Source organism: Mirounga leonina, unplaced genomic scaffold (genome assembly GCF_011800145.1).
Source record: "Mirounga leonina isolate KUSES-001 unplaced genomic scaffold, KU_Mleo_1.0 Mir_154, whole genome shotgun sequence".
Taxonomy (NCBI): domain Eukaryota; kingdom Metazoa; phylum Chordata; class Mammalia; order Carnivora; family Phocidae; genus Mirounga; species Mirounga leonina.
In genome coordinates this window covers 44,901,588-44,925,502 of record NW_023270389.1, presented here as the reverse complement: position 1 = coordinate 44,925,502, position 23,915 = coordinate 44,901,588, and the positions used below count along the sequence as shown (strand labels likewise).

Here is a 23,915-nt window from a genome sequence, read left to right as displayed (position 1 = left end):
ATAAATAAAATCTTTAAAAAATAATAAAAACAAAAATAAATACATTCAACACTTAGTATTTTATTTTACTTTGCTAAACAGAGTTGTAGGTCAGTTTAATATAGTTACAATGTAGCACATCTTCTTCAAAACCACTTCTGGAACCTTAAAAACAGCAATGCTTGGACCTCAATCAAAGATTCTGATTTGGGGTGCCTGGGTGGCTCAGTTGGTTAAGCGACTGCCTTCGGCTCGGGTCATGATCCCAGGGTCCTGGGATCGAGTCCCACATCGGGCTCCCTGCTTGGCGGGAGGCCTGCTTCTCCCTCTCCCACTCCCCCTGCTTGTGTTCCTGCTCTCGCTGTCTCTGTCAAATAAATAAATAAAATCTTTAAAAAAAAAAAAGATTCTGATTTGCTTGGTTTGGGATGATACTGGAGGTCCTAAAATTTTAGAACTTCCCGTGATTCTGATGTTCAGCCAAGGTGAGAAATACCAGACTGAGATGGGGCTTTACTGGCATCTCCTACTTTGGAAAATGATGACTCTCACTGAGGCCTGAATATATTAGTAAGTATCAGAAAGGAAACAAGAGGGCGCCTGGGTGGCTCAGTTGGTTAAGCGACTGCCTTCAGCTCAGGTCATGATCCTGGAGTCCCTGGATCGAGTCCGCATCGGGCTCCCTGGTTGGCAGGGAGTCTGCTTCTCCCTCTCCCACTCCCCCTGCTTGTGTTCCCTCTCTCGCTGTGTCTTTCTCTGTCAAATAAATAAATAAAATCTTAAAAAAAAAAAAAAAAAAGAAAAGAAAGGAAACAAGAATGAGGGTAAGAAAGTGCCCAAATAGTGCAGGGTGTTGAGAGCCATCATTAAGGTCTTTTATCCTGAAAGTGAAGAGAAGATAGATATAAGAGGCTTCAAAGCAAAGGAGAACCATGATCTGACTTTCAATTTAACAGAATCACTCTGGCTGCTGTGCTGAGAATAGACTTTGTAAGGAAAAGCATGGAAAATAGAAAGATCAATTAGGAGGCTATTTCACTTCAAATGAAAGATGGTGGTGGCCTAGACCAATCTGGATAAATTATGGGAAAAGTTAAAAATATATTTATTCACAGACTGGAATATACAATATGTGAGAAAAAAGAGAAATGTTAAGGGTGACTCCAAAGTTTTTGGCTAAAGCAAATGGAATGACAAAGTTGCCATCAACTGAAATGAGCAAGAATGAAGAGAAGTAGGGGGTTAAGAATAAAAAGTTCAGTATTGGACATGTTAAATTTGAGTTAAGGAATAGCTAATTCATACAAAAGAAACCAGGAGAATATTGTCTCCTGAAAGCCAAGTGAAGAAAACGATTCAAAGAGAAATTAACTGTGTCAAATGCTGCTGAGGAAGACAGGAAAGTGAGGTCTGAGAATCAGCTATTAGATTTTGCAATCTGGAGGTCACTAAAAATTTGATAAAGTGATACGGAGGTGGGGGAGGGGATAAAAGTCTGACAACAGGGGGTCCAAAATAGAATGGGAGAAGAACTGGAAATTGTGAGCACAGACAACTTTTTCAAGCAGTTTTGCTATAGAAATAAGAGAAGGAAAGAAATGGTAAGTGGAGGGGGAAGTGGGTACAACAGAGAATAGTACTGTAAACAGAATACCCTATTAATGCCTGGAGGTATGTATTATGCCTGCATGGAAAGGTAACCATGCAGAACTACTATTTGTTACTATGCTGTATCTTTTTCAAAGTGGAGGCTATTAAGTAAATTTAGTATTTTAATAAAAGTATTCAGAAAAATGGCCACCATCCCTGGCCTTCTTTCCCATATACCTGTTCATGGCCTGTATCTTCAGTCCTTCCTCAATGCTGTGACTGAGTGCTTGCTGATTATTGTGCTTGTTGATCCTGGCTAATACTCTCTCTTGATGAGCTTCATACTCATCACGACTTGGATAAATTTTGCTGATGAGTGCATCAAAGTTTGGGTCTGGCCTTAGTGATCTTTTAGAAACTAGCTTTTTCCGACAGGTAGGACATTCTTTATTGCTAAGTAAAAAGAGGGGAAAGAAAATGTAAACAATGTCAGTATCTTTCAGCTAACAACAAAAATATCCAATTTCTGGATAGTTACCTCTATTCCAATACCTTTACCCAGTGACAGAAATTTAAACTGATTAACTTAATTTCTTTGAAAATCTGATTTGAGGGTAAGCAAGATTTTGGGGAATTTCAGGCAGTATTTGCCAACAGGCAAAAATTCGAATACTTCCCAATGATAATTTATGTATAATCATTTTAGAAATAAAATCTATTCCTTGCTAATATAAATTTCCCTTGATATCTATGCCCTACAAGGAAAATTTACCCACTAACACATATTAATGTTATCAATTATTTTATTAAAATAGCATTCATAAAGATTTTTTTAATATAATTTAGAAGTAGAAGAACCATAGTTCCATGCTTTGTAATTTCCTCAAAACAAATACTCATGCTATAAAGCTTTTAAAATTGTATAAAATCAACTTTTTCAAAACAAAGATTCCCCAATAATTAAAACTTAGACTTTAGAAAACCTTCCAGTTCTCAAATGAATACTTTTAGAGAGTGTATTTCTCAAAACCCATATAGCACCATCTTGGTATAATTAAATACCTAATACAACTCATTTCAACATACCCACTTCTGAGGGCTGTGATAATGCAGTCTGCACAAAAACGATGTAAACACTCCTTTGTAGTCATGGTGTTCTTCAACATATCCAAACAAATTGGGCACATTAATTCACTGTGTAGACTTCGAGGTGAAACCACAATTTCCAAGCCATCCGTTATTGCCTCCTGTACAAGAGTCACTTTAAAATTAAATGCTACCTATTTTTTTTTTATTATGGACAAGTTGAAACATACAAAAGTACTGAAAATGACAAAAATGAACATCTATATACCCATCACCCAGCCACCATCACTGTCAACTCTGTTTTATCATAACCTTCCCCAACCACCCTCATCCCCACCACTGTATTATACCAATGTTCTTATTTTAATGCTAAAAATAATATATTAACGTGTTTAAAAGCCAAGTAACATAATAAAAAAAAACACACTGAATTTGGAATCAAATGCCTTAAGTTCTAGCCATATTAACATGACTCTAAATAATTAACATTGTCTTCTTACCTTCAAAATGAGGAAATTAAGGCTAAATAAACTAATTCTTCTACCTTCACAAACTCCACCATTTTGATAACAAACTATGTACTTCATGTCATCCATTTAAAGATTTTAAGATTCCAATATAAGTATTTCTAATTTACATACAGTTTAACAGGATTTCATTTTAAAATCACTTCTTGAACCTTAAGTCTTGATCCACAAAAGCAGTTTTATACAAAGTGGTCAGGTTCTCAGGCTAACCTACAAACTAGTTTAATCCACTGTACCAGTATTAGTATTTCTAACTGTTACATGTAAAAACGTTTCAGTGTAAAAATGCATTTGGAGTTCCAGTGTAGAATTCCAGCGCATCTCTCCTAAGTGCAGAGATGAGTGACTCCCACGTTCTTCACCACTACCTACTTTTCCCACAAGGTGGCACTGAGTACAAATTTACCTCACTTTCCAATACTGGTTCCTATGGATTGAATAAAGAGGTGTAGTAGGTGGCTACTGAAGGGGAAGGTGCAGGTAGAAATAAAAGGCTTCCCATATGTTACTGACACTTCCTACTTCCACTGGCTCTCCACACTTGTGTTTCCTCTACAGGGTCAAAGAATAAAGACCCTACAAGGAAAGACAAAGAAACTATAGATATTGTCCATGAAGGACTCAAGTAAACTATCTTTACATTTACAGTAACTACCACTATTTTTGAGTGTCTTATTATGTCTCAACCTCTCTTTAGAAAGCACTTTCTGGGGTGCCTGGGTGGCTCAGTCGTTAAGCGTCTGCCTTCGTCTCAGGTCATGGTCCCAGGGTCCTGGGATCAAGTCCCGCATCGGGCTCCCTGCTCGGCGGGAAGCCTGCTTCTCCCTCTCCCACTCCCCCTGCTTGTGTTCCTGCTCTCGCTATCTCTCTGTCAAATAAATTTAAAAAATCTTTAAAAAAAAAAAAAAAAAAGAAAGCACTTTCTGTATTTTCTTTTACTTAATTCAATACACACACAAACTTTTGATTTAGGAATTACAACCTCCATTTTACAAATGAGGAAACTATGAGTATGATGACGACTCAGCTAGTAACCAAGTCTGTCCTCTCCTTCTTTAGAACTTGCCTTGCAAAATCCCAGCCCAGGATAAACTCAACCATCCATGTTCTCCATCTATGTACCTGTGCAGGTGTGTAGTACTGTGGGGAAAAAAAAGGGGGGAATCATACAACCAGACTGGTATCACTAAAAAATTTCACCAGTTTCAAATGGGCGTTCAACACTGCTCAGCAATTAGTTTCTCTTGTAACAAACTTGTTTTTTCTACGCTATTTCACACCTTTTCTTCTATCTGCAGAACTTCCTACATCTGAACATTCAAAATACTACCTTACCTCACGTTTCATTGAGAGCTCTTTCATTTTCTATGACATCTTTATAAATCATCTTCTTTCTTGCTACAAAGAGAAAATATGCCTCTTCCTATAAAATTACCTTCCTTCCTCCCTTTTCAAGTATATCCTTTTGATTATTTTATTTGCTCTCAGGCTTCAGCAATCTCGGACTCTCCACTAAATCAGCCTACAGTAGTATCTGCATGGGGTTGCTGTATAGTGAAACATAAACGATATACCTTAGAGCCATGCAGGGCACCGGGATGTCCTCGGTGCACCTCATCTCCCATCTTACAAACAAAATGTAAAACTTCCCAATTCCATGTTCCCCTCCAGTTTCTACTCCATTTCTCTGCTTCTCTACAGAACCAAACTTCTCTGAAAAATTACCTACACATTTTCACTTTTCTCCCCCTTCAACATAGCACAATCTATTCAAGTGAATTTACTCCTGCCAAGGTCATGAAATAGAAGTACACACTGCCACATACAACGTACACGTTTGTAATCCTCATTTTATTTATCCTCTCAGTAGTGTCAAACACAGGAATTACATCCTCCCTCTTCAAGAAACCTCTTAGATTTTGATCCTCTCTCTCCATATCCTATTTTTCTTTACTTTGGCTGTTCCTTCTCAGTCTCCCTTGCCAGCTTTTCCATTTTTTCCTTTATTTCTAAATGTTGAAGCTCCTCTGGATGAAATTCTGGGCCCCTCTGCTTATCTCTCTTAAAATGTGCTGACAACCCCCAAAATTTTATATTTGGTCCAGACCCCTAGGTTAACATCTCTGCCTGCCTGACTTACAGGCATCTCAAAATGAGTTCAGTCTTAAGCATGTTTATCTACTTCAAACCATTACCTTCTTAATCCACCCAGTGCCTCCTCCCATTATTATTTATTACAGCACTGAGGACGTTCCCCCTTTACACAACTTCTCAAATGTGTACTTCTATGGATATTTATTCATTTAATGTCTCTAAACTCCATAAGCTGGTGCCACATCTTTTATTCACTTCACCTAGCGCCTAGCATAGAATCTGGTATACAGTACACACTAAAATTATTTGTTGAATCAATGAATGAAGTGTAAACCAAACATACACAAGACAACCTGTATATAAGTTCATTATTACCATTATGTTCTTTCGAGTTTTCATTTTCTAAAAATGTATCCCAGTTTCCAAACATGTCTTACTTCCCCTAAGTTCATCTTAGTCTACGTTACCTGAGGTGTTCGTTGTAATTCATATAAACTGAGTTCCCATGTTTTGCTTAATGGTTGAGTTCCGTTTGCCTGCACAGCCTGAGACATTGCTAAGAATAAAAAGGAAAGAAAAACAATTTTAGTACCTGGAAGGAAAGTAAATCTCAAAATTGATTTTCTGGAATCGTGAATCCTGAAAATAATCAAAATAGAAATGACACACACACCTCAAAAATTAAAAGCCCAAGAATCTTTTCATTTATAAGTACAAGCTATCTCAGTGCAAGAGCCCATCAGTGATCTCTGAATGCCCAACAGGTAGCACACAGAAAGAGCTAATATTATTACCATATATACAGAAATCTGTCTTAATCCTAAACAATAAATATGCTTCTAAAATTCACGGTCATAGAACTTAGAACTATATCAGGAAAATTTAATAAGACTCTCCAGTATGGTCAATTCTTGCCAGAGATAACAAAATCAACTTTACAATACTTTAAACTCCTGGTCACTCTGCCTCTACTTTCACAGCTCCACTCATGAAAAATCCCCTACTTGATATAGTAAGTCAGCTTATAATGTTCAGAAAGCTCTTCCTAATGCTGAACCCAAAATGGCACCTCTTCATCCTACAGCTGCCCTCTGGAGGCACAGTGATTAAAACTAATTATTTTTCTACATGACAGCCTTTCAAATATTTGGGTACTGTAATCATATCCCACTTGATTTTTCTTTCTTTTTGGCTAAATATTCTAGTTTCTCCTATTGCTCACAATCTAATGTGATTTCAAGGTCTCCTCACCACCCTGATATTAATTATGCCTCTCCCCTCTAGTTATGAATAAACTGAACAATGTTAAGGCCAATTTCTGTGCTTCTCTTTGAATAGGGGAATGGGATCTAGGACACATGTGAGGAAGATGGTCTTAGAAAACTCTTATGTAGCATAGGAAAAAGAAGGGGCTCCAGGCATTAAAAATATTTATCTATTTAGGTAGGTATCTATTATTAGCCAAGCAGAACTGCTCTAGGTCCTTGCTTCAGAATTCATAGCCTAAAAAGAAGGAAATACATGTAAGTTAAGTAAACTACAATCTGACAAGATAAAGTCTAAGCAGCAGTATGGAATAAACAATAGGGAATTACAGAAGAGGATTAGGGAATTTGAGGAGTCAGGGAAATCTTCAGCAGAGATGGAATGTTTTAAAAACTAAGAGATCACTACACTGGAATGGGAGTAGAAAAGAGGGTTCCAGACAGAGTAGAACAGCATGTATGAAGACAGGCACGAAAACCAGGTATGCCTGTATTTGGAAGCTATTGGAAGTTTTAAACAAGAAAGTTATGTGATCAAATAGTTTCACAGAAACTCAAGGAGGAGTGCAGAAGGTAGAAGAACAAAAAGTAAATAGTGGTAAGAAGACAGTGAGGAGGCTGTTAACAAAAACCTGAGTGATGTTAACTATCTGAACCAAAGCAGTTAAACATGGGCAGAGAGAATGAGACAGACTTAATGATACATTTGACATTGATATAAGACAGGAGGGTCCAATATGACTTCGGGAAAGCAACCATCCCTTTACTGAGATGGAGAATATAGAAGGAAGGTGTGGGTTGGAGTTGCTATAAATACTGAGTTCCAGTTATTTATGGGCCACCGAAGTAGAGTGGTCCAGTAGACAGAAAAATCCCACACCTACCAGAAGACACAACCTGCATATTTAAGTAAATCATATATTCTACATTGGCATGTAGACAGTGAAGGACATGACCTATTTATATCCAGGAAGCTAAACTTCCCATTTCCAGCAAACACCGTTTAAACAGATCTGCTATCAAGAACTTACCCAATCAGCAATTAGCTCAACTTTGCTTTGAGAAGTAAAAGCACTTCACTGAAACTTAACCTCTATTCTAGCCCCCTCTAAAATTCTGCATACCTTGCCCTCTTCCTTTAACAAAAGCCACATTCCACATGAAGTTTCTCCCTTGCCCAAGCAAAAATTTGAAATAAATATGATCAAATGTTTCAGATGAGAGAGCTGTGACTTTTTTTTTTTTTTTTTTTTAACAATTTCAAGGCTGGGGCGCCTGGGTGGCTTAGTCGGCTAAACCTCTGCCTTCAGCTCAGGTCATGATCCCAGAAGTCCTGGGGCTGAGCCCTGCATCGGGTTCCCTGCTCAGTGGAGAGCTTGCTTCTCCCTTTGCCCCTCCCCCTGCTCATGCTCTTGCTCTCAAATAAATAAATTTTTAAAATCTTTAAAAAAAAAGTTTAATGATTTCAAGGCTGTCCACTGAGTGTACCTTGAGTATTTTGACTGGTTTTGCTTATCAGAACTAGTGGACTCCCAAACAAGCAAAAATCCCTTGAGCCTTTGGTGTTTCCTGGTAGATACATGTGCCATTATTTCTACCATAAATCCTACCACAACATAATGAATCTCTCAGAGGACTAAAATTACTCAGGGGGAATTTCTAATAATTCCAAATCCTACTCCCATGTCCCAACCTGTAACTGTTAACCTGAGGCCCACTGTAAACAGAATAGTCCTTTCTTGTCTCCAGAAAGCTCCCCCAGCAAATTAATGGGAACCATCAAATAAAAAAAGCCTTCTGCTGATGGCTCGTTTCTAGAAATACCAGTTCTCCTGCACATAACCAAATTATATATGATTTAGATATTTGTATTCCTGTGACAACAAGATTCAAGAAGTAATTCACAAGTTAGTTGTAGTTGATTTCCTGGTATTTGGAAAAACTAGGATTTCTGTGGCTTTGAAAAGTTTTCCAGTCACTCTGTTTTTATCTATATTACAATCATATGTTTCCTGGTATCTGAAGTCTTAACTGCTACTGAATGGATGCTATCTTACCAAATAATGCAGCAAGTAATCCAGAGACCAAAAAAAAAAGGATACAATCTTGCTAATCTCAAAACCACGAGCTGTATTTTTTAAGAATATATCAGCAGTGTAGATCTGAATAATATTTAGTGGCCTCTCCTGTGACCTGGCCAAGGAGGGTCAATAGGGATCTAAGATTTTAAAATTCCATTTTTTTTGCCTCAAGACATAATTCACACACACAGAGGAAGCATACACATAATACATGGCTTAAAGGCCATGATCCACCTGTATAAAAGGAAGCTCAAATTTCTACTTTTGGCAGTCACTGAACAGATAAGCTTTTTTGTTGTTGTTGTTACTGTATCTTTTTTTAAAAAAATTTTGTTATGTTAATCACCATACATTACATCATTAGTTTTAGATGTAGTGTTCCATGACTCATTGTTTGTGCATAACACCTAGTGCTCCATGCAGAACATGCCTCTTTAATACCCATCACCAGGCTAACCCATCATCCTTCCACCCCCCTCCGCTCCAGAACCCTCAGTTTGTTTCCTGAGATTAAGAATTCCTCATATCAATGAGGTCATATGATACATGTCTTTCTGTTTGACTTATTTCGCTCAGCATACCCTCCAGTTCCATCCACGTCGTTGCAAATGGCAAGATCTCATTCCTTTTGATGGCTGCATATATATATATATACATACACACACCACATCTTCTTTATCCATTCATCTGTCCATGGACACCTTGGCTCTTTCGTTTGGCTATTGTGGACAATGCTGCTATAAACATCAGGGTGCACGTATCCCTTTGGATCCCTACATTTGTATCTTTGGAGTAAATACCCAGTAGTGCAATTGCTGGATCGTATGGTAACTCTATTTTCAACTTTTTGAGGAACCTCCATACTGTTTTCCAGAGTGGCTGCACCAGCTTGCATTCCCACCAACAGTGTAGGAAGGAGGGTTCCCCTTTCTCCGCATCCCCGTCAACATCTGTCGTTTCCTGACTTGTTAATTTTAGCCATTCTGACTAGTGTGAGGTGGTATCTCACTGAAGTTTTGATTTGGATTTCCCTGATGCCCAGCGATGTTGAGCACTTTTTCATGTGTCTGTTGGCCATCTGGATGTCTTCTTTGGAAAAATGGAACAGATAAGCTTTTAAGAATTAGTTCCTCTTTCTTTAGATCAATATATTACATTGTTTAAATTTAATCTAAATTCTACCCTTCCCCAAAATCACATATAACCTTTCTGAGAAGCTGTATTTCTGCTTGTCCAAGCCAAGAATGTGAAAACACATTTAGCTTCTGATTTTCATGGGAGAATGAACTGTCATTTTAATGAATAGTATTTGGGAGTTATCTATGTATAGATACTACTAATATATAGACAGAGAAAACAAGAATGGGTCACCTTGGAATAATTATAACCTGAAAGGAGAGAAGAGAGAGATGAGATGAAGCCAGCGAAGATGAGAAATGAGGTCAGAAAAAGTAATCTTAGCGATTCTTTCCAGCAACAGGAATGTGCTTCCTAGATGACTACTGCCTGATGAACTTTGTAGTACAAAAGAAAAAGATCTAGGGCTACCTGGCCCAATTCCCAATTATAACACCTCAATTATACTTCCGAATAAAGAGATATCCAACAAAACAGAAATGTTTCGTGCATAAAGTAGGCTCTCACTTTTGTGGAGAGAATGTACAAATGAAAAGTGAACATTAGTCTGGATAAGATAACTTGGCAGAAACAGAAAATAAATCTAACAACTTAGTTACAGGCAGATCTTGAAAGCTTGCAGCTTCAATAACCAAAAGAGAAGAAATATCAATACGATATTCAGAATGTTCTTTTAGAGACTGCAAATACCTGGCACTTTCATACTGACTTTCTACATCTTCACATGTACGGCAGATCATGCAATCCTTTTGCAGGGGCTCATGTGGTCTCAAAAGTTTTTTTTTTCCCCCCCAAAAGTTTTTTCAACACAGCACCCCCAAGAAGTGACTACCCACAAAGAGCAGAATATGCAAAAGAGATGAGAAATTCTTATGCATTCTACATAGAAAGATTTAGTAAGTTTAACTTTTTTTTTTAATAAGATTTATTTGAGAGAGCTTGAGAGATCACGTGTGTGGGGGCGGGGAGCAGAGAGGGAGGGAGAGGGATAAGCCGACCCGCACTGAGCACAGAGCTGGCCACAGGCAATCCCAGGACCTGGAGACCACAACCTGAACTAAAAACCAAGAATCAGACACTCAACCAACTGGGCCACCCAGGCACTCCAAGTTTATCTTTTCTACAAGAAGAAGGTTAGACTTCTGGTTTCCAGTTCCACATGTTAGTCACCACTTATCCTAACAAGTAAAAAACTATAGAGGCTAAAAAAATCAACAACTTTTCTTGGGTCCATAAGCAAGGGGAGGACACGAGAAAACCACTGCCCCCAAGAGAGGAAAGACAAAATACAGGGAATCTCAGCTTACCAAAGCAATTGAGGAGTGGAAACTCCAACAGCAATTAGTGTCAAGTAGGTAAATCTCAACTACAATCAAAAAATTGCTGGGAGCCTGGGTGGCTGAGTTGGTTGAGCATCCAACTCTTGATTTTGGTTCAGGGCATGATCTCAGGGTTATGAGAGAAGTCCCGCATCCCTGCACTGGGTGTGGAGCCTGCTTGGGATTCTCTCTCTCCCTCTGCCCCTCCTCTCTCTCTCTCTCTAAATAAATAAATAAATAAATAAGATCTTTCAAAAATTGCTGGAGGCTCAGTGCAGAGAAGTCTGATAGTTAAAAACTCCAGGAGGACTCAGTCATAGGAGAACCCCCAAAATATTATGAAATTTACCTCCACAAGCTTGACCAGATTCCCACAGGAAATAATAGGAAAAATCCCCCTTACGCTTGTCAGATCAGTCTGTTCTTAACAAGGTCTACTCTTAGGAAAAACTAGTTCATCAAAACCTAACATGCTGGGATATTATCAGAAGCTAACTGACCTAGAGAAGGGCAATACCCAACTCCAGCCCATTCTAGCCATCCTGTCCCACCTAAGGGGGGAGGGAAAAAAACTGAGAACACTAATGAAGCTCACAGTCCAGAGTATTAGTCTCACTAAAAGACTGAGACCTAATTATAAGACTATAGAGCCCTTCCTCTCCCCTTACACCACACCACCACATACCTAAAGGCCTATTTACAGCCGTTCCTTTTACCCAGTACATCATGTCTGGCCATCTAGAAAAAAATTACAAGGCATACCAAAGGCAAAGAACACAATTTGCAGAGACAAAGCAAGCACTAGAAGTCCTGGAATTATCAGATCAGGAATTTAAAACTATGATTAATATGCGAAGGGCTCTAATGAGTAAAGTAGACATAAGAACACATGGACAATGTAAGCAGGGAGATAGAAATCCTAAGAAAAAAACAGTAAGAAATGCTAGAGATCAGAAACACTGTACCAGACATGACAAATGCCTTTGATGGGCTTATTAGTAGCCTGGATACTGCTCAGGCAAGAACTCTTGAGCTAGAGGATGACAGATAAACAGAATCCTCAAAAACTGAAAAGGAAAAAAGAACAAAGACTGAAAAAAAAAAAAAAAAAAAAACAGACTAGAATATCCAAGAACTGTGGGTTTTCCTCAGAAGACTTAACATACATGTAATGAGAATATCAGGAGGAGAAAAAAGGAGAGAAAGAAACAGAAGAAATAACTGAAACAATAATGACTGAGAATTTCCCAAAATTAATGTCAGATACCACACCATAGATCCAGGAAGCTCAGAGAATACCAAGCAGAATAAATGCCGAAAACACTACACCATGGCACATCATTTTCATATATAGAAATTCAAAGATGAAGAAAAAAAAGCCAGAAAGAAGCCAAAGAAAATGGTTACACTTGCCAAAAAAAAAAAAAAAAAAAAAAAAAAGCCAAGTACAAAATACGTCCTGCACTTTGGACTTACTTATATTGCATTACAGTTGCTTACATATCTACTCCTCTGACTTGACTGGATATATCTTAATATTTTCTCCCACACCTAGAAATGAACCTGCTTTTCAACAGAAGTTAAATAAATGAGGGACTCCTGGGTGGCTCAGTTGGTTGAGCATCTGCCTTCGGCTCAGGTCATGATCCCAGGGTCCTGGGATCGAGTCCCACATTGGGCTCCTTGCTCAGTGGGGAGCCTGCTTCTCCCTCTGCCTGCCGCTTGCCCTGCTTGTGCGTGCGCTCTGACAAATAAAATCTTTTAAAAAAATAAATAAAATAAATGAGTGAGGGAAGATATTTAGAAAGGAAAAAATGAACCTTAGATGATACATAACGGTAAAGAATTACTGTTTACTAAAGCTGATCTTACATGATTTAACTAGGCATCTTCAAATTGGGGTATGCATGTGTACTCCTGACCTACACAAAAGCTTTCCAGGGCTAGGATAGTTTTCCAATAATTTAATTTACAGGTTATCAATTTTCCTGAAGTCCTCCTATTCAAATCGACCTAAAAACAGGCCTATGTTTCTGGGTGGGTCCCTCTCCTTCCCTAAATCCTTTCATAAGATTAGGAATCAGTCATTTACTCAAATATTGATTTATCTACTGCACCCCATGCACTGTACAAGGTGCTAGAAATACCAACAATAAACAGAACAAACATGCATACAACAAATTAATAATTCTTAAGTGCTATGTAAAAGATACAAAAAGGGGCTCTGGGTTACATAATCAATAGGAGAAAAGGAGCTATTTAAGACAGGGGAATCAAGGGACGCCTGGGTGGTTTAGTCGGTTAAGCATCTGCCTTTGGCTCAGGTCAGGACCCCAGAATCCTGGGATCAAGTCCTGCATCTCCCCACATCGGGCTCCCTGCTCAGTGGGGAGCCTGCTTCTCCCTCTGCCTACTGCTCCCCCTGCTTGTGTGCATGCGTGCTCGGTCAAATAAATTTTAAAAAATAAAAAAAGAGGAATCAAGGACGGACTTTCAAATGAATAGACATGTTGTGGGGTGGGGAAGGTCATTGTGGCTGGTAAGGAGGAAAATATACAAGAGTTTAAGAGAGGTGATCTTCTCAAGAATCAAACAGGATTTAAGAACATACAGGATGTGGGACGCCTGGGTAGCTCCCCTGGGTGGCTCAGCTGGTTAAGGAGCTGCCTTTGGCTCAGGTCACAATCCTAAGGTCCTGGGATCAAGTCCTGCGTAAAGCTCCTTGCTCAGGGGGGAGCCTGCTTCTCCCTTTGTCTGCCACTTACCCCTGCTTGTGCTCACTCACATTCTCTCTCTCTCACTCTGATTAAAAAAAAAATATATATATATATATGTAAGATGTGTAAGGAGTAAAACCTCCCTCAGAAATATTGATAATCTTTAATTTTTAAGTACTAAAACCATAAAAACTGAAAAACTGAAGCATCAGAAATTAGAATATAAATCTAAAGAAAGTAAACGGAAAAATGATCATTATAAAAGCATAAATCAAACAGCAACAGCTAAAAAACAAAAGATTTGTTCATGAAAGCAAAATTTAAGTTATTTGATAAAGCTAATACTATAAATTTCCCACAAAACCAAAAAGAAAAAAATAAAATGCACAAATAGATGTAAAATATATTAAGTTAGCTTAACAGAGACTGCTATATTCTACTTTATATCAATAAATAAATTCAACTATTCCTTATTAAAAGTCTTAGTAAGTTAGAAAGAGATGGAAACACTCTTAACTTGATGAATATATACCAGAAGCCCCAAGGTTAAAACTTTCGAAGATTCCTATTTAAAAAGTCAGGAAATAAGACTGTCCTTCTGCTAGAAGACGTCCATAATGCCACCAAAAAATAAATAAATAAAGGGAAGGCCCGCAGGGCACTGGAAAAGGAAATAACAAAAATATCAGCAGTAGATAATACAAATACCCCAAAAATCCAGGAAAATCAAATGAAAAGTTATTATAACTAAAAAAAGGCAGCAACATGGTGGCATGAATAGAGAAAAACATGCCAAAAAAAGCCATAGATTTCTATAAACCAGAAATAAACATTTAGAAATGCATTTTTTTAACGATCCCATTTACAACCATTCACAATAGCAACAAAAGCTATAAAATATGTAGGAGTAAATTTCACAAAGTATTGACAACACAGAACTCTAGAACTTAACTGAAAGACATTAAAGAGGACATGGATTGGATAAACATACACATAAACCAATCCAATGCAATGCAATCCCAATCAAAATATCAATACACAAAGTGGTTCTAAAGTTCACCTGAATTATGCACAAGAACATCCAAGGTATTTTGAAAAAGAAGAATAATCAGGGAGACATACCTTACATCAAATATTAAAGCTCCATGAAAAGCAACACTATGGTCTAAAGAAAAGATGATCAGATTAATGCAACAAAACAAAGGGTTCAAAAATAGACATGTGAATTTATGTAATTTAAGATATTTTAAAGGATTTAAACAAATATCGAAATTTTAAAAATTAAATCAGATGTACCTAAACAAATAAATTAAAAATTCCAGGGCGCCTGGGTGGCTCAGTTGGTTAAGCGACTGCCTTCGGCTCAGGTCATGATCCCAGGGTCCTGGGATCGAGCCCCGCATCGGGCTCCCAGCTCAGCGAGAAGCCTGCTTCTCCCTCTCCCACTCCCCCTGCTTGTGTTCCCTCTCTTGCTGTCTCTCTGTCAAATAAATGAATAAAATCTTTAAAAAAAAAAAATTAAAAATCCCAGAAGGATTGGGGCACCTGGGTGGCTCAGTTGGACTCTTGATTTTGACTCAAGTCATGATCTCAGGGTCATGAGATCAAGCCCCACGTGGGGTTCCCTGCTCAGCAGGGAGTCTGCTTAAAATTCTCTCTCCCACTCCCGCTCTCCCCCACCCCATTCTCGTTCTCAAATAAATAAAATTTTTTAAAAATTACAGAAGGATTAAGGGCATTAAAAAAAAACTACACAGATATATATATAAAAAAAAAAAAAGAGGGTAGAAGGCTGCATACTATTAAGATTAGGAAGGCAGGCTAATAAGCAAGATTCAATACCAGAATACTTTAAAAGCAGTTCACATTTCACCTAATAAATTTTTTAAACTTCTATACAAAATCAAGGAAAGACATCATAAGCAAACTTAAAAGATAAGCGATAGACAAGGAGAAAATATTTGCAACATGTATAAGGCAAATATCCATAATGTACCCTGAATCGTCCCTCAAGACAATTTAAAAGGCAACTTAATATAGGCAAAATGACTATACTCCACTAATAATCACTAAATTGCAAATCAAAACACTGCTATTTACATAAGCTCTATTTTTTGTTTGTGATACTGACAAACAATTAAGATGACTAATAATATCTGGTGTTAGAGTAGGGAGAAACAGGAATTCTTAAATCACTAAAGTGTACAGTGGCATGGTTTTGAGGACAAAGCAATTTGGCATTTAGAGCATAATTACAGTATGTGGCCTTAGGAATGTACTCGAGATGAAAACTGGATAAATTAAGCTATGTATGACTATTACAGAAATCTCTATGGAAACGCACACCCCATTTTTAAATTTATTGTCTTTGAACAACATACAATTAAGAACTTACTGGTTGATGTCATTATTCTATCCACATTCTTTAGAAGTATAATAGTAATGGTGTTGGGAAAATTGGACAGCCACATGCAGAAGAATGAAACTGGACCATCTCCTTACACCATACACAAAAATAAGACTCAAAATGGATGAAAGACCTAAATGTGAGACAGGAATCCATCAAAATCCTCAAGGAGAACACAGGTAGCAACCGTTGTGACCTCAGCCACAGCAACTTCTTGCAAGACACATCTCCAAAAGCAAGGCAAACAGGGGCAAAATGAACTATTGGGACTTCATCAAGATAAAAAGCTTTTGGCACAGCAAACCATACAGAGCACATATGACCTGTCCTCATCAAAGAGCATTTCCTGGGGCACCTAGGTGGCTCAGCTGGTTAACATCTGCCTTCAGCTCGGGTCATGATCCCAGGGTCCTGGGATCAAGCCCCACATCAGGCTCTGCTCACTGGGAGCCTGCACCTCCCTCTCCTCCCCACTCGTGTGCTCTCTCTTTTTCTTTCAAATAAATAAATAAAAACCTTAATTTAAAAAAAAAAAAAAAAAGCTTTTGCACAGCAAAGGAAACAGTCAACAAAACCAAAAGACAACCGACAAAAAGGGAGAAGATATTTGCAAATGTCTTATCAGATAAAGGGCTAGTATCCAAAATCTATAAAGAACTTATCAAACTCAACACCCAAAGAACAAATAATCCAATCAAGAAATGGGACAGAAGACATGAACAGACATTTCTCCAAAGACATGGAGATGGCCAACAGACACATGAAAGTATGCTCAACATCACTCGCATCAGGGAAATACAAATCAAAATCACAATGTGATACCACCTCACACCAATCAGAACTGCTAAAATTAACAAGTCAGGAAAGGACAGATGCTGGCAAGGATGCGGAGAAAGGGGAACCCTCCCTACACAGTTAGTGGGAATGGCAACCACTGTGGAAAACAGTATGGAGATTCCTCAAAAAGTTAAAAATAGAGCTACCCTATGACCCAGCAATTGCACTACTAGGTATCTACCCCAAAGATACAAATGTAGGGATCCAAAGGGGCACCTGCACCCCAATGTTGATAGCAGCAACGTCCACAATACCCAAACTATGGAAAGAGCCTAGATACCATCAACAGATGAATGGATTAAAAAGATGTGAGGTGGGTGGGTGGGTAGGTGGGTGGGTGGGTGTGTGTTTGTGTGTGTATGCAACGGAATACTACTCAGCCATTTAAAAAAAAATGAAATCTTGCCATTTGCAATGACATGGATGGAACTAGAAGGATGGTATTATGCTAAGCAAAGTAAGTCAATAAGAGAAAGACAATTATCATATGATCTCACTCATGTGGAATTTAAGAAACAAAACAGAGGATCACGGGAAGAGAGGAAAAAATAAAGCAAGATGAAATCAGAGAGGGAGACAAACCATAAGAGACTCTTAATCGTAAGAAACAAACTGAGGGCTGGTGGAGGGGATGGGAGTGGAGAGATTGGGAAACTGGTTGATGGACATTAAGGAGGACATGTGATGTAATGTGCACTGGGTGTTATATATAAGACTGATGAATCACTGACCTCTACCTCTGAAACTAGTAATATATTACACGTCAATTAACTGAATTTAAATTTTTTAAAAATAAGAAAAAATATGATTTACTTCAAAAAAAGTGCAATAGTAGACAGACATATTAGCTCAGAACTTCAATACATATATTTTAACATACACAGGTACCTTAAACCCTAAAATAATCTCATTTATCCTTTTTTAAAAAATTCAATAAAATTAAGTTACAAATCAAAAAACAGCAACTGATAAATAGAAAACATACCAAAAGAACTGTCTCTGCTCTCTGGCCAAATCAAAAAATAACACTGTACTGTACTGGCTGAATCTTCACCTCTCAAATCTGCCTGAATCTGTCAAAAGTTCTGACCTTGTAATGGTTCTCTCAGGAAATCTATCCAACAAAAATTCTCAGACAGATATGTAATAAACATATATACAAGAATGGTGATCACAGCATTGTTTGTGATAGCAAAAAATCGTAAAAGTCTATATATGTCTGTCAATAGGAATATGGCTAATTAGGATATAGCCAAAGCTATAGAGCTTATACATGCTGACATGGAATTCAACATATGTATATAACATACATTAATTTTTTAAAAAAGCAAGTTGTAGGGCAAAATATATATAACGTGATCCTATTTTAGCAATACAAAAAAAAAAAAATCCAAACACCTAAATGCACTTTGTGATTTTGAGTTCTGTTCACTATGTTTCAGCCACATTTGCCATCTTTCTCTTTATCTATCTTGCCAAGCTCATTCTCATTTTAGAATCTTTTTACTAGTGCATCCCTTCCATCTGGAACAGAACGCCTTCGTCCCCCCATCCCCCCCAAGATTTTGCCACTGCTAGCTCCTTCACGCATTCTAACAAAATTCTAACTTTGCCATTTTCTCATGTCTATTCTCTTTTCCTTTTTCACCACAGCACTTCTATAGTCTCTAAGTCCCTTGAATGCAGAGTATTTATCTTATTCACCACAATATCCCCAGAACCCTGCACTGTGCCTGGCATATAGCAGTTAATCAATATTTGCTGAATAACTCTATAAAGGAGCTCAAGTTAGACAATCTTAACATTTCTTATTTTCATGACCAAACACACATACTTCAAGATAACATAGGGGGAGGAAAAGCAAGACAAAAGGAAAATTTATCAGTTGGTCTATTTTCTATGTGTAGAGAAAATATTTTTATGTATCTGCATAGTTAGGGCTATTTGAGCATACAAATCTGTCCTGCAAAAGAGAAGTCTTGAAAAGTTAAAGATAACTGAATAGATAAAAGAGATTTACCTCTTTAGAAGTATGTATTTATATTTCAGGGGGTATGAGACTATGGAGACATTCATGGGTTGTTAAATTCTGACACCTGTCTTATCTCCCTACCCCTCCCCACATTCATTTACATTCCAAAGATTAAGAACCTAGGATCCTCCCCTTCTGTAACCAAGGAGAACTTGTTTGTTTGTTTTTAAAGATTTTATTTATTTGACAGAGAGAGACACAGTGAGAGAGGGAACACAAGCAGGGGGAGTGGGAGAGGGAGAAGCAGGCTTCCCGCTGAGCAGGGAGCCCGATGCGGGGCCTGACCTGAGCCGAAGGCAGATGCTTAACGACTGAGCCACCCAGGCACCCCACCAAGGAGAATTTGAGAAGCAAAGGTCTCCCTCCCTCTTTTCAGGAGGTGGGCAACACCTATACAAGCTCCCAGATTCATGTTTTTCAGGTTCTTTAACTACCAAATGAACATCCAGGTCTCACTGCATCACTGAGAGGGAACAACTGGAGCAATGGGGTTATTGCTGTAATAATTAATCCATCCCTGCCTGAGAAATTTTGTGTTTACTTTCAGGAAAATATGAATACAACTATTAAAAATTTATCATTCTATTATAATTTGGCTCCTAAAATTTATCATGTAACTCAAGCTTTAAGAAGAAGAATAATTTTTTAAATGAATGTAAAAATTACTTTTTCAGGACAAAAATTCACTAAGTCCCCAACTTAGAAACTAAAATTTCCACTCTAAGTTTTTCCATTAAAAACATACTATAGAGGTGCCTGGGTGATTCATTTGGTTAAGCATCCAACACTTGAATTTGGCCCAGGTCATGATCATCCGCCTCCGAGATGAGCGGGGCTCTGCTTCTCTCCCTCTACTTCTGCCCCTCTCCCTGCTTACATGGTCTCTCTCTAAAATAAACAAAATAAAATCTTAAAAAAAAAAAAAAAGATACTATAATTAGGGGCACCTGGGTGGCACAGTTAGTTAAGTGTCGGACTCTTGGTTTCAGCTCAGGTCGTTGGGTGTGGAGCCTGCTTGGGATTCTCTACTTCCCTCTGTCCAATCTCCCCACCCCACCACCTCACGCACGCACGTACTCTCTCCCTCTAATCTTAAAAAAAAAAAAAGTTATACTTAAGTTATGAATTTAATGAAGTATATGAACTACTGGAAAATTTGTATACTAGGTTTAATTACACTATGGATTAGTCTTCTGAAGACTAGTCTAAGGACCTAACCACTAATCACAACACCGTTCCTACATAAATTTCTTTTAATAGTGCCTGGCAACTAGAGGCTCCCTAAAGTGCCATTTTTTTAATCCCACCCCTAATCTACAATCCTTTAATTGGTTGAGGGGAGTATTAAAAAATCATGGTCAAGTCTATTAGAGATTAGATGGGGCAAAGAACAGGTTTCATGTGAAAAACTGAAAACAATAGTAATACACATTCCCATTCAACTCTTTGAGACCCCCAAGACCCTCAACTCCCCTGAATGGGCCATACATTTGCTCCCAAGACCATTCTCTAGCTCCCCTAGAAGGAAAAATGGATAGACTAAACCATAAATTCCTCAAGAATAAGGACAGAGAACTTTGTATTTTAGGTATGTCTTTATTTTATGATATAACAAATGAAACACCCAGGAAGTACAGTAAATGATTTTTGGAACTGGATCAGCTTGCATATGCATCCTAGTACTGGCTGCTACTGGTTATGGACCTATATCCAAATTTCTCAAGGTCTTTTTTTTTTTTTTTTTTTTAATCTGCAAAGTTACAGTCATTGGCAAAGTTAAATGAGATGTTCATATAAAGTGCCCGGCATATTTCATGAATGATGGTCATAAAATGGAGAGGGCATCATTTCCTTGATTTATTTCAATAAATAAACATTCTTATTTCTCAGCCCCCCTCCACCCAACATGTAGAAGATTAGGAAGAAAAATTACTTAGCCACTCCCTAACTTACTAAAAATTTTACATTAATCACCTTTTAAAAAGATTAAATTATTTTAGAAAGAAACATAAAAATGTTTGGTTATGTGCCTCATGTGATAAAAAAAAAAAAATCAATCAGCAGGCCAATTAATCCAAGACTACTCTTTAAGGCCTTTTCAGTAACAAAAAATTGCCAGAAAGAGATCTGTCAGCTGTCTACTGCTAGTAAACTGTATGTGGCTGAATACTAAGTGTAGTTCCTAGAAGCTTAAAAGAAAAAGAGAAATACTGGATAGAGACATTTCTGGCCCAAACTTCATTAGAAACTTGTGGAATCTTTATAAAAGGACAAAACATAACATAAAGAAGCTCATCTTCAACTACAGCTTTGCAGAACATTCAAAGACATTCAAATGGATGTCTCTTAGATTATCCCTCCCTCCTCAAACACAATCTTTGAAGGGACTAAGATAATACAGGCCAGGTACACTGGAATCTGATCATTAAGGATAGAGGACGAGGGGCGCCTGGGTGGTTTAATCAGTCTGCCTTCAGCTCAGGTCATGATCTCGGGGTTCTGGGATGGAGCCCCACATCAGGCTCCCTGCTCAGCAGGAAGTCTGTCTCCCCTCTGTCTGCTCCTCCCCTGGCTCATGCTCTAATAAAGAAATAAAATCTTTAAAAAAGAACTACATGGTGGCCTTTATCCTTTGGTCAGAGTCCCAATACATCAAAGTCTCAAGTGAGACCCTAGCACATGCTGGGCCACAGTGAACTCATAACATAATTCTCAGTAAGAGCCTCACATGTACATTTTCTGTAGTATAGCTGAAATAATTCATATTAAATAGCAGATGTGCAAGCAAAAAGGCTGACCCTGTGTTGTAAAATTTTAAGAGTCAAACTGTACTCTTACCAAAGTATAGCTGCAACAAAGCTACAAGTGAGCTTCCAGACTGGACAAAACATTTTTCCCAAAGAGGGGGGCTTTAAATATAAGTTATTTTGAGCTAAAACTTCAAAGTTCTGTGCCAAAGAACGTTCACCAGTTGCTTTAATCACAATCATAATCATAAAAATTGCCTGGTCTACTCAGAGTATTTTAAACAGAACTAAAGACTAATATGAGTAAGCTATAAATTATACCCCCCCAAAGGAGAAAGAGTTTAGGTAAATGGGGTGTTTAGAAACGTCCATTTACACTTTGAAAAATGATCGCTGTATGAGAGTTGTTTCCTAGAACTCTAACAAATTACCATACTCTCTTAATTCTGGAGGCCAGAAGTCCTAAATCAGTATCACTGGGCCAAAATTAAGGTGCTGGCAGGGCTGAGCTTCTTCCAGAAGTTTTATTGGAAACTCTGTGTTGTTTCTTCCAGCTGGCATTCCTTCGCTTGTGGCCACATTGCCTCCTCTACACATGAGGACATTTAGAACCCACCCAGATAATCCAGGATAATCTCTTCATAACAAGACCTGTAACTTAATGACATTTGCAAAGACTTCCTCACACATACACCTCAGTCCCGAAGTAACATTGCAGATTCCAAGGATTAGAATGTGGACAGCCTACGATACTTGCCAAAAGTAGTTTAAGTGTATAACCAATTCCTTGCAGCCAACACTTATGTCTTTATCCTGTACATGATTTGTTTCCTTAATTTGTTTTTCAAATTGTGAAATATGTATCAGAAAATACAGTAATTTTAGATTATCCCATCTTCCCATGAAGCACTTTTCCTCATTTGAGATTTGCTTCCCTAAGCACTATGAAACAAAACTTCTCTTTATTTTAAACCAAGAAATTTATCTTTTTCTTCCATGGTTATTGTCCCTTCTGAACATAAAGTAAATACAGGTCACATCATATTAACTCTCTCAATCTTTAGGACTTCTTTTTCCCTCTTTATACTACATGTGAATGAGCAAATTATTTGTTCCTTAATTAAAACACTGCCTGCTTACAGGATACAGGTGTTCGGTTTTAGAAATATATTCAAGACTAGGCAAACCAGGGAGCAGTAATAAATTCTGACTAAGCAATCCAAATGCCATCATAACATTGCCTGCAGTAAGTATCACCTTATAAAAACCACTTGCAGCAGTTTAATCTGAAACTACAGCTGTAAGACACATTAATTTTTGTAAGCTTCTAAAGTAAAGACACAAAGACAGTATTCTTTATTGAAAAAGACACCACTGTCCTAAACATCTGGAATACTCATCTAAATTACTTTGGTAACCTAACAGCATCTTTATTTAAAAAGGTAATATAATCAATTCCTAATTGGATTATATCTTTAAATATTGTAGAGCACAGAGCAGGAACCTTTCAAAGATGATTTATCAAATTTTCATTACCCAGTCTTAAGATTTTGAGTACTGGTAACAATATTTTCTAGTCTTATATAACTGAGTTATTATTAGAGGGAAAATTGTTTTAAGATTTTTTAAAGAACCAATTAAAATGCACATCTAGATAATTAGTGATCTGTGCCCATCCCTATCTCATCTCCTCTAATACTCCTTTCATTTTCCCCGAACCTCCAGCCCCCCGACCCCTGCAACAGTTTCTTAATGACCCAATTCAGTCTTTCCCCAAGGCTTCAGAATGCACCTACCAAGGTCTAATATTAGTCAACACCAGTTGTATCAGCAGCAGCCTTGTTTTCCTTCTGTCCCTCTGCCTATCCATATTAGAAGCTAGCTAAAAGACCCATAAAGAAACACAGCTGAGTTCAACAGTTTAGGAAACATTTACTGAGAACTACCATGTAATAGGAAAAGAGACCCTCCAAGAGCTTATAAGCTAGTGTGTCCTGAACATGTTTTCAATACAATTTGGTAAATGCTACAAGAGTACCAAAAAACCAAACCAAAACAACAAACAACAACAGTCAAATGGAAAAGCAGAAAAGGTTT

The 23,915-nt window shown here is 37.8% G+C and overlaps 1 protein-coding gene across 4 annotated transcripts in view; it reads right to left on the bottom strand.

Annotated features, from left to right (window-relative positions):
- The window catches only part of RNF2 (ring finger protein 2), a 50,261-nt gene that overhangs the window by 7,245 nt on the left and 19,101 nt on the right, over positions 1 to 23,915 (bottom strand). For all 4 annotated transcript variants that reach the window (XM_035010659.1, XM_035010658.1, XM_035010657.1 and 1 more), the window contains 3 exons: positions 5,744 to 5,832; positions 2,656 to 2,816; positions 1,807 to 2,022 (listed from right to left, as the gene is read on the bottom strand). In XM_035010659.1, coding sequence (XP_034866550.1) covers positions 1,807 to 2,022; positions 2,656 to 2,816; positions 5,744 to 5,830 — 464 coding nt within the window. In that variant the 5' untranslated portion in view covers positions 5,831 to 5,832. The remainder of the gene's footprint in view (positions 1 to 1,806; positions 2,023 to 2,655; positions 2,817 to 5,743; positions 5,833 to 23,915) is intronic.